Source organism: Barbatula barbatula, assembly GCF_947034865.1.
Source record: "Barbatula barbatula genome assembly, chromosome: 3".
Taxonomy (NCBI): domain Eukaryota; kingdom Metazoa; phylum Chordata; class Actinopteri; order Cypriniformes; family Nemacheilidae; genus Barbatula; species Barbatula barbatula.
The window spans coordinates 14,203,441-14,220,722 of NC_136764.1; the positions used below are offsets into that span (position 1 = coordinate 14,203,441).

The 17,282-nt window shown below is 36.9% G+C and overlaps 2 protein-coding genes and 1 long non-coding RNA gene across 5 annotated transcripts in view; 2 read left to right on the forward strand and 1 right to left on the reverse strand.

Moving 5' to 3' along the window:
* Positions 1–2,934, forward strand: part of eif4a2 (eukaryotic translation initiation factor 4A2) — a 6,948-nt gene extending 4,014 nt beyond the window's left edge. The window contains exons 7-11 of the mRNA XM_079452916.1: positions 848–991; positions 1,300–1,437; positions 1,728–1,817; positions 1,895–1,974; positions 2,057–2,934. Coding sequence (XP_079309042.1) covers positions 848–991; positions 1,300–1,437; positions 1,728–1,817; positions 1,895–1,974; positions 2,057–2,201 — 597 coding nt within the window. The 3' untranslated portion in view covers positions 2,202–2,934. The remainder of the gene's footprint in view (positions 1–847; positions 992–1,299; positions 1,438–1,727; positions 1,818–1,894; positions 1,975–2,056) is intronic.
* dcun1d1 (DCN1, defective in cullin neddylation 1, domain containing 1) overlaps positions 1–8,424 on the reverse strand; it is a 16,745-nt gene extending 8,321 nt beyond the window's left edge. The window contains exons 1-2 of one of the 2 annotated variants that reach the window (XM_079452912.1): positions 8,053–8,424; positions 4,896–6,103 (exon numbers count right to left, since the gene is read on the reverse strand). In XM_079452912.1, coding sequence (XP_079309038.1) covers positions 4,896–5,870 — 975 coding nt within the window. In that variant the 5' untranslated portion in view covers positions 5,871–6,103; positions 8,053–8,424. Of the gene's footprint in view, positions 1–4,895; positions 6,104–8,044 lie in introns of both variants that reach the window. The other variant, XM_079452911.1, reaches the window with a different exon arrangement.
* A 505-nt stretch (positions 8,425–8,929) lies between these two features.
* On the forward strand, positions 8,930–11,796 carry LOC306891410. Of its 2 annotated transcripts, XR_013786344.1 has the most exons (4): positions 8,930–9,060; positions 9,683–9,882; positions 10,387–10,556; positions 11,105–11,796. It is a non-coding gene; the product is annotated as an uncharacterized lncRNA (long non-coding RNA). The 2 variants fall into 2 exon arrangements; XR_013786345.1 differs by lacking the exon at positions 8,930–9,060 and having other exon boundaries at positions 9,539–9,882.
* The last annotated feature ends 5,486 nt before the right edge of the window (positions 11,797–17,282 follow it).

The window sequence follows — 17,282 nt, forward strand, 5'->3', positions numbered from 1 at the left end:
GCACCAGCCCTGCACTGGAAACTAAACCTGGCAGGACCTCTTTCTTAATGTCCCGTGACTTGTCCTTCAAGGTCCAGAGCAACACTTATCAAGATGCTTTCATAAATGCGCTGCTCATTGATGTTCAGAAGTTCAAAAATGTTTATTTTTACAGTATGTTCTGTAAAAAAAACTATGGACTTGAAACTTCACTGAGTTGTAGGTCATGACTGCCTTTGTACAAAGTCAGTTTGGTTGCATTTACAGGATGTCATAACATTTTCAGTGGTAAATATTGATGTATTTAGTCATGTATTACTCGGTCTGTAATTGCCAGGAGTATGTCTCTAATAGGGAGTCACACCAAGAAACGTGTACATAGACTAATTGTTACCATGCAGATCTGTGGACAAGTGTGAAATGATGGTATCATCTTTCGGGACTGACCTGTTATGGAGACGACCTTTTCAACTGATCACACTTGTCCACTATTTGTTCTCACAAGTATCATGAAGCCATGTTTATTTTATTTAACTGTAAATAAACCTTGACTGCCTTTGTACGAAGTCAGTTTGGTTGCATTTACAGTGTGTCATACCTAATGCTAAGAAATGTGTATCTTTTACATTAAAATTCTTAGCTGTTTAAAACTTAAAATAGTTATTTGCAATGTTGCTGCATTAAGTAGTTTTCCCATACTTTTTGGACCCCACACTATTTGCAAGTGTTCCAGTAGTAGTTTAATTCCCAGAGAAAGCACATACTGCTCCCTTTCAATGCCATACAAGTCACTGTCTGTCAATTGCATGAATGTGACACCTTTTATAATGTTTGAGTCGGTTTATAATCTAATTGCTTATTTAACCAGGTTGTGCTGCTTTCGGCCACCATGCCTGCTGATGTTTTGGAGGTGACCACAAAGTTCATGCGTGAACCCATTCGCATTTTGGTGAAAAAGGAGGAACTGACTCTAGAGGGCATCAAGCAGTTTTACATCAATGTAGAGCGAGAGGTGAGGTGCTGGTTAACTTCCCATATATACAAAAATAAAATGTCAATCCCTTCTTTTAAAAGCACCGTGCTAAAATCACCAGCTCAAGACCTTCTGGCCTAGAGCTGGTGTTCATGCTAGTACTGGTTCTTCACAAAGAAGGAAGATCAAAAGCACATTGTCGGAAATGAGCCTAGCACGGACCTCTTTCTCAATGTCCAGTGTTCTAGGTCTCAAGATGCTGTGCCACACATGAACCCAAAATGTGTATTTTTTTGTATGCCATTTACTAGCTAACTAATGCACAGAACTTTTTTGGTTTGTGTTAGGAGTGGAAGTTGGACACACTTTGTGACCTTTACGAGACCCTTACAATCACTCAGGCTGTCATTTTCTTAAACACCAGAAGAAAGGTTGACTGGTTGACTGAGAAGATGCATGCGAGAGATTTTACTGTGTCTGCTCTGGTAAGGACAATCCAGATGTGTGAATGTTAGTCAAATGAAATGCGGAACTGCTGAAACACTTATTTCTACCATTAAATTTGGTAGTAATCAAAGTTAAACGTACAGTTTATGGTCCTATTAGGGGCTATGCGTAATGGTAGCTCAAGTATGAAATGATGGTATCATCTTTCGGGACTGACCTCTCATGGAGATATTTTAACATTACTGATCATACTTGCCCATCATGACTGTGCAAACATGGTAATATATGCTGGCTTTTATATATTTAAAGCAATTTTCTTGCTTTTCAGCATGGAGACATGGACCAGAAGGAGCGAGACATAATCATGCGAGAATTTAGGTCTGGCTCTAGCAGAGTCCTCATAACTACAGATTTGCTGGTGAGTTTCAAAGATTCCCTAATTTTAATACCCCACAACTCATTGTAGTGCTTTACTGACCTGAAACTATTTCTTAGGCTCGTGGAATTGATGTGCAACAAGTTTCTCTTGTCATCAACTATGATCTACCAACAAATCGAGAGAATTATATCCATAGGTGGGTAAAATTATAAGCAAATTGTACACGTTAGTTCTTGCATTCAGTTAATTATCGGTTTTCTTTAATTTTCCTCTTGCAGGATTGGCCGTGGAGGTCGTTTTGGCAGAAAAGGTGTGGCCATCAATTTTGTTACTGAAGAAGACAAAAGAATTCTTCGAGACATTGAGACGTTTTACAACACGACTGTCGAAGAGATGCCCATGAATGTCGCTGACCTGATTTAAACGAGATGATGCAGGGATAGCTGTTGAATGATCTCCATTTGCGCTTATATTATTGGAAGAGAAAACGACTCAATTCTGGCTGCGGATCAGACTTGCAAATTCAATACGTGACGTGGACAGTTGTAGACTCTAACCATATCAGTATTTACTGGTGGTTGTGTTTACAAAACATGGGTTCTTTACATGTGGTGTTTATCAGGAATTATTTTCCTAGTATGTTCAAAATATATGTGTTAGATGTTCTTCATCGTTTAGTAATTTACTTGTGGACTAAAAGATACAAGTGCTGCATCAAGTCTGCAAATTATGTTATGCTAACATGTGTGCAGTTTAACTTGATTCACTTCACCTACATTTCCAGTAATATAAGGCACTTTTTTTGTGGAATGTATTTAAGTGTATATCACTTGAAGTTTTTTTGTTAGGTCCTCTTCAAAAGTTGGGTCTTAATATTTGAATACTAAATATTTCTTGTTTGGCCCAATTGACAATAAAGAGGATCGTGATTATTCTGTCTGGAATTGGTTATGTCTTTGAACTAGTTTCATTTGTAGGAACGTTAAATGAGTGAAAATGTCATGCTTATTAAATCAATTTGTGTGATCTTACAACAGTCACAGTACCCAGATTTACACTTGTGTTTGAGTATTGAAATGTTTATTTTGCTCAAGGGTGTCTGGATTTCTATGGGTCAAACACTGTTTGGTGACCGTATTAAAAATGTTTTCCTGTAGAGATTGAGTTTTGGGGTTATAAATATAAGCTGCTTTCATTGCATCTGGGGTTTATGTATGTTGGCGGTTGTTCTCCATTTGATGCTGTAGACTTAGGGTCTCAACTCTGGTCAGTGAGCGCCGCTTGTTAGTGTGAAATGTAAATGGAGATATCAAAACATTATCGGGGACTGCAGTGAAAGCCATACCTGAATACTTTTGTTTGCGAATCTTAATGAATTGATGCTGTGAGGAAACTATATCCTGGTGATGTTAGCTATGACAACAAAGCTCCGATGCTTGTTAAAAAATGCTTGATTCGTTCGATCAAAATCACGTGACCAATGAGGTCTAAAGCTTCGTTTCATACACACCCACGCGACTACTTCGTACTTAAAAGAAATTCGCGAGACAGGCAACTCCCTCATGGGTTGTTACAGCTACAGATTTACTATAATCGTATGAAAGTGCATGTGTATTTTTGTTTGCGTGCACCTGCATTTATTTTATTCATTTATTTGGGTTGTTTAAAAAAAGGTAAAATGTCAACATCCATAATCCAAATGGTATGTTTATTTTTATGCACTTATAATACTGATTTATTAATTTACTAATGAACCCATGCATTCATTTATTAAATTATCATTGGTTCTGAAATGAATGCGTCGGTCCATTGTGAAACATTTTGCGACACAGCGCTTTCCCACATTTTCACCAGCAGAGGTCATAGTCGAGCTCTGATTAAAAATGCTTCGTGTAATGAACCTTTTCCCGATAAAATTTCTTGAACTCTTCAGTGGTTCAGAAAGCTTCACTTCGCCATCACTAGCATATCCCTTGTTTTCAGAAGAATAAAGGCTCATGTTATTAAGATATTATTCAAAAATATTGCCGCCAACATTTTTTCAGTGTTTAATAGGATAGGAAGGTTAGCAGAATGTGAGCGTTATGGAGGCCAGCGAAGAGTGTAGCACGCATTTGAAATGCAAATCCAGCCCCTTCCCACGTTTGTCTATCGAAGACATGATGTGTACTCAGCGTTAAAGTGTCCCATAAACCAAAGATAATCCAGTAGAACAAAAGCTTTTATGAAAAGTTTCTCAAATTGTATTAAGATTGTCTCATTCAAATTAAGAGCAAGGTGCATTCATGTTTTTTGTCTATGGCCTGTTTATAGCGTGCTGATAGCGATTTCAAAGGAATAGTTCAACCCCCATTTACTGCCATAGTATGGAAAAGAAATACTAGGGGGAAGATATCGGTTTGGTTATTGGCATTCTTCCAAAGATCTTATTTTAGAAATGCATACAGGTTTGGAATAACTTCATTTTCACTTTTGGGTGTACTATCACTTTAAACCCAGAATTATTCTAAACGAACTTTCTATTGATACATTTAATAAGTCTTGTTGTGAACTGTTTGTGCTTCAGTTTGTTCTATATGTTTTTCACACCCAGTTTATTTCGCAACACCCACTTTTCACATGCAATTATTTTTAGCTGATCCATATCTGGCTATAAAATATTTTATATTATTGTGTTATATTTTATATAAATCCATTTGACTTGTATTATAAACTTACTGGAAAAATTATATCCCATTCCTCATAAAACCAGTTTATTTGTAAAACAATTCTACTTTAGTACTTTATTTCCAAGCTGCATTAAATTCAATGTTTGGTTGCTTAAAAGTAAGTGAGAACTTTGACGGTGATAACAGTATAGTTTTGTCAGGAGTGTGACCACTAGTATGTGCACCATGAGCTACAATTAACACGAAAAAATTTGTTTCTACATAAACAGCAAATAATGGTCATATTTTACACAAAAGCTGCCTTGCATGGGTATGAGTATGACCAAAATGGCACGCATAAAAGCCTCACTTTCACAAGCGTGCAGTAGAGCCTCGAAAATAGTCCTGAGGACATTTGACAAGCTTTAGGATCCGTCACGCGCCCCCACAATTCATAGATGTCACTCACATGGCCGTGCGAAGTCATCATCTGGTTGTAGATACAACAGTGATAATGTGCTCTTCCCTCCCCTGAAAAGAAAACATGATCCTTGGGAGAGATGTCCATGATTTTAGCACAGATTCCAAGAAAGACGTCGTCGATATGAAGGGAAGCATTTAATGTGCGAGAAGCATAATAGATCTTGGTAGCCACATCTTTAGAGAGGACATATCCAGACCCAGGTGTGTAGTCTGGGTAGGACAACCACGGGTACATATCTTGGGACACGTAGTACTTGCTAGTTTTATCCCGTACAGGCGGAGACCCGCGGTGCACCCTTCCTATCCAAAGGTTTTTATTGTCACTGCGGGCAATCTCTTTCAAGTAGCGAATTAGGTTTGGAATGTGCATGAAGACATCATCATCTGTAGACATGAAGAAGTTCGCATGGCGACAGTAGCTTTCTTTCCAGCTGAGCTGCAAGAGGAGCTTGAGCGTGAGATTGTGGAAAGTGTCGATGAAGTCCTGCTGGATGAGGTCTTTGTATTTTTGGTTCTCTAAGATCAATTGCTGGTGAAGAATTTTTCTATTCTTTTGTTGAGGATGGACACCAAGAGCAAACAGCACCTTTATAGTGACCCCCAACGTGTTTTCAACGTACACCTCGTTCCCCCATGTAGTGCGGATGGCGTGTCTTCTATCGAAGTTCTGAGAGGAGCTTTTCACAAATAACAAGAGCAGAATGTCTTTTGCATCACATTTATTTTCGTGGTTTAAGAGGTATTTATGATTGCTGTACCTGAAAGCCTCCGCTGGACTGACTCTTAAGCTTGCATTGATAAACTGGAAGCTATTATGTAGGTAGCGGTACGTGTATGACTTGACATGAGTCAGAATTTTTGTGTCAATATTCTCCCAGTTTAGCATGATCAGTAGGGTAGTAAAAAATGTAACGATCAGGCGTAGATTACATTTCCTGAATCGGCGCATGTTAATGAACATCTCAAGGACTTCAGTCTTTGACCCTAGTTTGGAGTGAACAGACAGTAACGGACAGATTCCTGGCTGAAGTGATGTTTGGATTCAAGGCATACTTGAAAACCTGTCAAGTTTGAGTTCCAGGGGTGATGGACTGGTTGGACTCTGATGATTGTTCAGATCCAGCGGTCATGAATGCTGAGACTTTCATCATCATCAAGGACCATTGAGGATCTTCCAGTGTGATTGTGACAAGCCTAGACAAAAAGATGTGTGTAAAAAAGTCAGTGTTATATAGGATATAAAGATCCACGGTAATAAGGAACACTTTTTACAATGACAGCCTGGCATAGACAAACATTGAGAGACACACCTTCTAAGACTATTCAAATCTGCACACATTTCGTAGCTCAATGTATGCAGGCCTGGAAAACAGATCAAGTAAAGGAAAAGCAATGTACCTGCAGATGAAGTGAGAACATATTGGACTTCTTTAAAAACAATTCCAAACAAAATGTGTAACGTGCGACACGAAGATGTCTTTCATGTGTCACTGGTGTCCTGATGTTTTAAATGCAAATCAAATTGTTTTGCAAGCTTTGCTGGGGATTTCTAATGCATCTCATTTTGAAACCCTTCCCTATTTTGCATGGACCCAGTCTGTCCAACTGTCAACAATGGTTTTTGTACGTGCAACTAGTAGTCCATCAGCGACAGGTATCTTGGCGAAATATTAGGTTCTTTGGAACTAAAATGGTGATTATATATTTGTTTGCCCTTTTTGCACAGAACTTAAATATTATTTAATGTCTAGGGCTGTCGGTCTCGGTTAACAGCTGACACAATATGCATAAACCAGACTTAAAAAATTTTTTTGCAGTTGTCACAATGTTTGTCGTGACGAACACCAGAAAGAAGCTAGCCTCACATATGAAGTGCTTAAATTCAAATGTTATGCAATGTTAATGCAAATGTTGGGAGACATCAGGAGAGAAAGGGTCTTGGGAGACCCAATGAGATTAGCACAATACTACAGGTCTCACAAGACACCAAAAATTGTGTGCTAACTGTATAAATTATAGACCTTTGTGCACTATATGTTTATAAGATAGTCTATTGTATTGTATCATAAGTACAGTGTTTACTGTATTGTGTGTCTACTGTTGATTCTAGCACATCGTCTTTGAGTACTTTTCTGAGTTTCTAACACAGTTTCTAAGTCTCTGTATTTAGCCTGAATGTGGTGTTTAGATTAGCCTGTTGTCGTACGAAAATTATCCTTGTTTTCCACATGCATTTTAGAACAAATCTGTGTTTACACTACACTACTGAAAACGCATGTCACATGATGTTTAACATTTTTACGAATGGCACAAAACTTTATAAGGCTTAAGGAACGAATATATAAACCATATTCAAAATACTTATGAAACAATGATTCATACCTGACTTTGGGAACAGATCAAATTAATGTCACAGTTATGTTACGGTTGATAAGGATTAGGATTTTTCGGAAATGCTTTAGATTACATTGCGCAATGTACCACATTATTAAACAGAATTTACAGAACATAAGATTAAAGTAACAAAATGTATGAAGTTATCATTTCTGATGACTTATAATATAGAATAACAGTAATATATCCTGCCAACAGTGTTGGGTGTAACTAAGTAATAAATTACAGACATTTTATTAGATTTCCCTTAAAAAATATATAAAGTAAAGGGTTACTCTTATTTTTCTTACTTTGAATGTAATTACTAAACTAAATACTATTTAATAATCCAAGTGGATGCTGCACATTGGTTTGATGAGAGATTACTTTTTCAGAGTAATTTACCAAACAATGCCTGCCAATCTGATTTCCCAATGTCAACATATAAAGTATAAATAAAGACCGTGGCCAATGCTGTAATGAGGAACATGGTTTGAATGTATAAAACGACACTGCATGATGGTTAACAATGCATGATAGCTTTGTCAATGCCACCATTAACACTTACTCACTCAGGTAACTAAAGTAAGCAAACACCTATAAGCCTATTGTACATACACGTCAGACACATACTAGGTCTTTGGGCATCTCAGTTACACTTAAAATTAAATGTTTGCATAAAAAACCAAGTAGCAACTTCAAACCAAAGCTTGTATAAACCTAACTCCACTTGTATCCAAAGAACATGAATGAAGGTCTTACCCACTAACCATGTCGATTCAGCTCAAGATCTCATCTCTTACAGGTTTTCAGGTAGGCAACAGTCAATGTCCAAAAACGTTCAGGTTCAGACACCTGTCAATAAAGAGAGAGCGCCTGACACTATCCTCACGATCTCATAGGCAACATGTCTCTGTCGTAAGATTACGCATTTAGTGCAGTAGCCTAACTATGGGTTGGGTCCCAGATGCTGTGTTCGACTAGTCCAGTTTACTACCGCTTTAATGTTTAACGTGTGACGTTAAAGTAGAACCATTTGTAAATGTGTTTGTAAAGTATTTTGAGACATTAGTGTATACGCACCGAAGGAAACAGGAAGTACCGAATTAAAGAATGTCAGTCCAACACCGCGGTCAAGCCGGAAAAAGTGTACATGCATGCATTACTAAAATAATATGTATAGGTATGGATTTCACATTAGTGCGCACATGTTTTTCATATGTGTTTGCTTGAACATCCAATACTATACATGTATATGTGAGCAATATGTGTCTACCGCGCCTCATATTTAAGCACATTTTTGGATATCAAAAGAAAAATCGATCTATAACGCGGTATCAGTCTGTCAATAGTGAATTAATAAAAATGCTAATATATTTAAAAATTAAATATGAAAATATTACACATGAAACGATATATTAATGGTATTGAAAGAGAACCTCAATTGCATTGAAGGCTTTAATTTTTTTTGTTGTGTATTTTTTGAAGTACAGCCCTCCAAAATTAGCCTACTATTAATTTCTATAATTCAGATAAATATTTAAAGAACACTATCTGATTCCACAGACTAATTCCACTTTATAAGAGTGGAAGCATCCCAGCAAGCAATAGCCGTCATTTCAACGTCTCGGTTAACTATAGACCAGATGTAGTCCGGTTATGTGTAACCCACTTCTAGCCCAAAGAACCTAGAATTTTGTTTAAAGTCGTTTTTGGCTAAATAACTTGTGAGATATATGATATTACATCATGTAAGCAAAATGAACAGCGTTTATAAGGTATTTGGTTTAATTTCTTTGACATGTTCAATAGCCTGAGCGTATACGCTATTTTGCTCGTCGTCAGAGCAGCTATTTGTAGCCCACACATAGTCCAAACTGAGGCACTATAGGTTTTGTCCAGGCAGCTGATTACCAGGAAGTGCATGGTTCATATCCCTTCATGTTCGCCGTCTCAACATCTACACAAATACAAGTGTTTCTTGACATGGTCTATATGTAGCCACGTTTTAGCACTAAATTGGACGGGCTACGTGTAGTCTGCTTTTAGCCCTTGGGCGAAATGTTTCCCGTCATGTTAGCATTATCAATAATATCTAAACAATAAGTGTTATTTCGTGACATCTGTAGCCACGATTTATCCCTGAATTGGACAGGCTGTGTATGGGCTAAACGAAGGCAATCTGTGGTCTAATTTCAACGACTTGGCTGTAGCCCAATATTGAACCAGCTAGTCTAAAATTGTTTACATGTACAGCGTGTGGGATGCATGACATCATAACAACCAAGTAATTTTGGCCAAGTTTTAATTTGCATTATTTGTACTGTCACACATTACATTTCCCGATTAGAATTTTTTACTTTGTTAAATAAACATGCAATTACATATCCCAACCTGTAGGTGGCAATTTGCCCTAGTACTGAGACATGGCCACTGCCAACGCGAGACTTGGAAGTTGGTAGAGAATTCGGCCAGATCTCGCGATAAACAATACCGCCGACGCCATTTTTTTAATAACCAACACGTGAGCAGAAGCCACAGGTGTAGAAGCTAATCAACGCGATCAACAGACGGGCAAAAGGAATACGTTCAATTTTCTTGTAAGTAACTGTGTTATCTCTTTGTCATGTTTCCATTCTACATTTCATATTTTGTAGGGACCGTGAAATTTTAGCAGATAGCAGGGCTAGAGTATGCCATTTAGTGGTTATCTCAAAGCAAGGGATTTGGTTTAAAAGCACTTTGTGTTATGTTGGTTGGAAATCGCTTCATATCCCGATGGCAATCACCAAGATACGTAGTCTAAATTATTTTATATCTACTGTGGAAGTCAATTCAGTATGAATACCTCAGAACTGGAGTGATGTGATCCACGTTCTTTGATTTAAATGCACTAAAAGTTTTATTGATAATTATCCAGTGAACAAAGCACAGCAATAAATATGCATAACAAATATATATATGTATATACACACATGCATTCATTCATGCATGAATACATACATGCTCATATTGTCATGCTAAGTTTTTGTTATGGAAGTATTTGAGTGTTGTGGTACTTTTTTTTTAATATTTGAAAGTAACACTGCCTTTGTTGCATTTAGGGTTTCAAAGAAAGGTGCTAACGCTTCTTGTTGAAATAAAAGAAGAATTAAAAAGAGTTGGCCAAAGGGTGGAAACAGACACTGGTGTCCAACTGTCTGCATTGGCAACTATGGAGGATTTCCAATGCTTGGAAAGGCAGCTGGAGAGTATGGAGACCCGGGCAGCAATGGTAAAACAACAACAACATGCCCTCACTAAAGCTTTCACCTTTCATAAAGTCCAAAAATAATTTAATCTGTAATATTGAATGTGTGACAGTGCAATGGCTTGTTGCATACAGAGATAGATCTAATAGAATAGACCTTTTTGTTACGAAGTACCATAACAGAGTTTGAAACTTCAAAAATAATTGCATATTACAGTGTTAAAAAAAATCAAATTTAAATTGTCAATATAAAATTAGCGATTACAAAAAGTATCTGTGTGTATTAGAATAGTGCTGTTGATGTACAGTTGAGGTTTAAATGTTTACTTGACTACTTTTTAGTTACTACCACAGAGTTAAATTTTGGCAGACAGTATTGAGGCAGACACCGATTGTGAGGGGACCTACAGGGGGAAAAACTATTTCTCAGTGTGGGCCAGCAATCAGCTTGAATAAAGAGTTTTATAGGGTTAATGATGGAAAACTTGCAGCTCAATGGTCATTAACATTTAAGGTCGGTGCACACTTGTACACTGAAGCATATATTTCTATTCTATCTTTTTTTGTTTTAGGGTTTTGCAAAACAGCCTCATGTCCAATTTTAATATGAAGGTGGGTGGTACGCTGCAGAAGGCAGCTTTTGAGAAGACCACTCTGTTCTCGGTCATTGCAGGTATGTGCTTGTGTTTGCATGTCTGTCGTTTGGCTTAAAGGTGATGTATACTATCATTTTAATGATTTAATGTATTTTCTTTATGACATCAGTCTGTGTTGATATAAACATTTTCCAAATCAGTATATATGTCAGCGCTATATTACCGAGCCCTATTATCAAATCCGTTACAATAAATGTATAAACTAAAACACGATGATGTCCAAAAAGCCTTTTATCATGCTTATTTTTTTTTTCTTTGCAGATGCCGTGATGACCAACTTCCCAACAGCAACTGAATTTGACTTGAGGAATGCCATTTTAAGCAAGCACCAGGGAGAGTTGGGGGGGGGTGGGTATAGAAAAAAATAATGAATCAGTTTACTATTGTTAGATTTTCTTGTTATTTGTATTATTATTGGTTGTCCTTTATTTAAAAAAATTCTAAAGAAGTTCAAATCTTAATTCATTTGATTTTGTTGTAACAAATATATTATTTCTTAAATTTTCCATTTTGTCTTTTTTACAATTGTTGGTTTTATTAATAAAAGCTTTATATTTAATTTGTTTGTATTAATTGCTATTTATGAGAAGAACATGTTAAATTTAGTTAACAAAAAATATTTTGGGTATTGTGTGGTTATCTATTATGTAGGCATTCATAATCTGTCTATTTGATGATTATGGTTAGACGTATAAAATTTTCCCTGACAGCCAAAATTCAGCTTTGTTGTAACTTAGAGACCCAAATTCACCGTCTATTAGACGTCTACGTGTATTCGTTTAACAGCGGTCTATTTGATGACTAGGCTATTCTTCGGTAATGATTAGACGTCTATTAACTTTTCACTGACAGCCCAAATTTAGCCTTGTTTTAGCTTAGAGACCCAAATTCACCGTCTTTTAGACGTCTACGTGTATTCGTTTAATAGCGGTCTATTTGATGACTAGGCTATTCTTCGGTAATGATTAGACGTCTATTAACTTTTCACTGACAGCCCAAATTTAGCCTTGTTTTAGCCTAGACGTGTGGGCTATGTTTAGACGGCCAATAGACGTCTTTTAAACCAAAAATTGCTTGCTGGGATCCCACCTCATGTCACTCACACAATATCAGGACTGTTTATTGTGGATTTTTTCAAATACAGGCCTTCAAAATGGACTATGTAGTTCAGATAAATTTGAAAAGGACTGATTCCATGGACTAAATGAGAGTAGGGTATCCCACCTCAGTGTGTCACTCTTACATTATCAGGGCTGTATATTGTGGATTTTGTAATGGGGTCCCAATTTCAATGAGGCCATAACTGTGCCACGTGTTCACTGGAAAATCGTGGCTTCTGTGTGTCCAGTGACAAGTGGGTGAGTTTTTTGATTACTGATGAAAGGCGAATAGAAAAATAAACAATTTTACACTGCAGCAATTTATATATAGGTGTTCATGGTATTTCCACATTCATACTCTCTAGATCCAATGTGACGTGTGAGAGGTGGTACCATGGATGGTGCCTGGACATGTCAGAAGCTAAACTGAAACGGCCAGAGCTAACATATGGAAATGAATTGTGTGCCCTAAATCCACTGGTTTCTTTTTTTCTTCAAAATTCGCATATTTTTTTACTGTTTATATTTCAAGTGTATGTTCTTGTAATAAAAAAAATCCACAATATACAATCCTGATATTGGATGAGTGTCACAATGAGGTGGGATACTGTTGTTTAAAAGTGGATACTGTACACTGATAAAAATGATTTTTTGGGGTAGTAAACTTTATTTAAAAAACTAAAGTATTTCTACATAAAAAAAGTTAGTTGATGTGTGAACTTTAAAATGTTGAGTAAAACCTACAATGGTGTTTATGTCGTGCATGTATTGATTAAGATAAATAAATACTAAGATGTAATGTTTGTTGCATTAACACTGATTACTCAAGTATTTATAAGAACGTAAAAAAACGTTGTAGAGTTCAGCGCACCTGAACAAACCAAAATGGTGTCATTTCGAAATATTTTTCGATGTACTTTAACATTTTTGGTCAGACGAGTGAATGGCAAATTATTTTGTTATATTTAGTTCGATATTTTCTAGACAGATATATTACAGAAGAGTATTCTCTAAGGATTCATCAATGCGCATGCGCGTAATTCCCGCCATTTCAGGGGTCGTTTATGAGGGATCGTTTCTGTGGAAGCGGATATCATCCACACAAGCAGGTATGTTTAAAGTTAATTGTCTTCTAAATGTTTTATATTATATATTTATTATTTCTCGTTCATATATGTTTAGCTAATGTTAGGGCCCATGTCACTGTATTTTAGAACTGTTTTGCAGCGTTCAGTAGCCTAATTTACTAGGTTGTCGTGTATTTCTAGACAGGTTGTCTTTTTCGACATATAAGTATTCGACAATGTTTTTCACAAGCATTTCTTTATTTTCACTCGGACAACTGAATGAACAACAGCAGTGATGAGCAACAGTAACGTTATATTTTGCGTCACGTTTGTATTTTTTAATAAGAAAATTGACGATAGGCTAACTTTTATGTGTGACATTTTATCTTCCGCGTCCTCTCGCTCCTTATTACCGGTACTTGGGTGTGCTAGGCTAGGTGATGCTGTTTAACCGATTAATGTTAATTCGGTGTGACTTGCGCAATAACCCGCGTGTAGGGATATTCTGACATGTTTCTGAACTTGACTGCGCTGCTTAACTGTTTCCGCTCGCATTTAAAACAAGGCTACGGCCTCCACAGCGTCTGATCGATCATCCAGTAATTCATTTGATCAGGTAAGGAGCATTAAAATAAGCAAATAAGTTATGAGAGGCTCTGTTGTATGGTGAATAAATCATGTTTGAAGGGCTTTTCGCGCTTCGCGTTGTGCCTGCAACTCCTTCTTTGCTTTCTCAGTCAGTAAAATAACTAATGGCGATCCTTCCGCTGGAATAAATAGTCCTTGGCCGACCGCAGCAACAAAATGTTTCCTCACATATACGTTTACGTTGCCGTGCATTGGTACACAACGCACATCGTTGGTTTGCAGAGTTTTAGCTGCCCTGTGAATAAAACTAAGCTATTGACCACGCCATTTAAAATGCTGGAAGTAAACGTTTTAAAATAGAAAGTGCAGAGAGACATAGGCCTAGTTTGAAACTTCTAGCACATCTGAAGTTCTGTAATCTGCACAGATCTGCCTCTTTATATGTTTATGTATACTCATGTATTAATTCTTGCACGGATTATCTATCATTAATATACTTTAGCTATTAAATGATCTTGCATACGTCTTTTTATATACTGCAAAAATAACCTGCTATGATATGAAGTCTAATTTTCTTGCCTTAAGGGAAAGTATTGATTGGGGTTAAAAAAACTAAACTATATAATAAAGAGGTCAATAGTAGTTCACATGTATTCTCTTTATTTATAGTTACGGTTTAATTGTGTGTGTATGTATGCAAGGACAATATGGTGTACTCAATATTTTTTGTCTAATTGCAGGAAATTGAGGGGGAGGAGTTCAAAAGGACTGAAGATTGATAGAGAGCTGTCAGTTGTACACATAAGATTGGAAGACTGTATTAGGTGGAATTCAGGAATCAATTTGTAACCTTAAATTTTCTTTTTGCCTGAGGTGGCCTTGCAAAACACGTCCTTTAGATGCATCAAAACGTTTGCAACTTTCGAAGCATTATAATAGCCACCAGTGTTGATGCTTATACTTACAGTATTCAGATTGATTTAATTGGTTACATGATTATGCTATAGAAAACATTCTTGATGTTGTTTGTTTGTAATTTTTTTTATGTTTTTGCAAATTTTTTTGTAAATTTTACTAAATGCTGCAATGGTATTTAATTAAATAAAGCATTTATTAAATACTTTTTGATACAGTTGAGTCCAATTATTATTTTTGTTATCAGCAACAAAACAAATCAATTTTTAGTTTCATAACTTAATTATAACATACAGGTCAAGAATATAAGTTAGATTTACTAAAAATTTCAAATTAAATTTACAAAAAAACACTGAGTAGATTTTACTTAAAATAATCAAGTTAGATTTACACAACCTTCTTATTATATACAGCTTAAAAAAAGAATTTAGATTTATTCACAATTTCAAAATAACTTTTACTTAGTTTCAAGAGTAAAATTTACTTTACAAAAGTGAATGCAAAAACTTGCGATAAAAAAATTAAGTAAATCCTACAAGTTATTTTTTTCAGTGTAGTGAAAGTCTAATGTGAAAATATTAGGCTACTTCATACTCTGAGACAAAATTCTTGTTATTGATTGATTAATAAACATTTAAAAAATAAGGACAACATTTAATAGGCTACTTCACTTGTTCCCTAATCGGATGGAGCCTAATGTGTGACTAGCTTGTACAAAGGTCAGGATTCTCTTTTAACTAAACCCCAGAGATTCTTCTCTTTATAAGCCTTACATATTAGCCTACACGGCTGTGATGGAAATTTTCATGACGTGGGTTTCTTCATGCTAATCTCTGTAAAAATTGATTCAAGACTGTCTATCTTGTTGTTCTTAAATTCCTGAGAAATGTTTTGCTACGTGGCAGACCACTCAGCTCCTTTGCCCTTGAGCAAAGACCAAGAGGTTCTGGTAAAGATAAGGGATGGCGACACATTTGTGTTACCAAAGATACGTTCTTGCTCAAGGGAGGGGAGAAGAAGGGGTGTCATGCTGGGATCATATAAAAGCCCCTGTAAATGAACAGGAAGGGGCCTTCACTCTGCATATGTCTTTTGATGCAGACTGAATGTCAATAAATATAAAATACCTTGCAAGGTAACTCATCCTCTCTGTGTGTTGCATTTGTCTAAAGTGTTTAAAAAACTCACCTTGATTAAGGAATAAGAAAATTCCACAACAATTTGGCGACGAGGTATGGGATCACAAGGCTGACGGAGAACGGACTAGAGTTGACTGATCATCCTGGACATAGCAAATCCAGCTCTAACCCCATACAGGGATGAGAGAACTCTACTCCGGACTCCAAGCTGACGTGATCCCAAAAGAACTCAGTGCAAGGCACAAAAGTGAAAACCGGTGAGTTGAAAATATGCTAAACAGTCTGGTAAAAGAGAAGTGACTACTCTAAATCGAGATAGATTTTAAAGAGTCTGAAAAGAGAAGTGACTACTCTAAATCGAGATAGATTTTAAAGAGTCTGAAAAGAGAAGTGACTACTCTAAATCGAGATAGATTTTAAAGAGTCTGAAAAGAGAAGTGACTACTCTAAATCGAGATAGATTTTAAAGAGTCTGAAAAGAGAAGTGACTACTCTAAATCGAGATAGATTTTAAAGAGTCTGAAAAGAGAAGTGACTACTCAGAAATTAAAAATGGGACAAGGAAGATCCCATATGGATATGGATAAACCAACATACAGAGAAATGAGGAAAAGGTGGGGAACGGGAAGTTTACAAGGTGTACCCTATTTAATAGAAAAAGCTAACTTTCCAGAAAACGGTACATTTAGTACCACAAAATTAGGGAAAATAAGAGAACACATGGGGAAAATATTTAAAATGTCTACAAAAGAAAGGGAAAAATATGACGAAGCGTGTAAATGTTTAGAATTATGGGAAAAGGAAGCAAATAGACGTGACCATGTTTTTAAAGAAAAGGCTTTGGAAGAACTTCCACCGCCGTGTCATACACCCCCACCGCCGCATGCTCCATTGTACCCTGTTTTACCTGAGTATATTGATTTAACCCCTCTGTCTTCTCTACCCCCACCTATGACTTGCTACAAACACCAACCGAAGGATGATTGTGTCCCTCCTCACCGACATCTGAACCCGATCGAGGCAGCGCCAGTGCCCCCACCAGCACCAATGCCGCACATGCCACAGCCCGTGGTAACCCCAAAGACCATCCAGCCCCGCCAGTCGCCAGAGTTCCCGTGACGAGAGGAGCGGTAAAAAGACAGACACAGACGGATACTTCACCCGCATGGCAGAATACGTCAAACGACCTTTATCGCAAAGAATCTTTTGATGAAGATGGACAGCAGTTCCCTATGGTCGAGGTGGCAGGTCCAGAAGGACCCGAACTGGTTTTTAGACCCTGGAC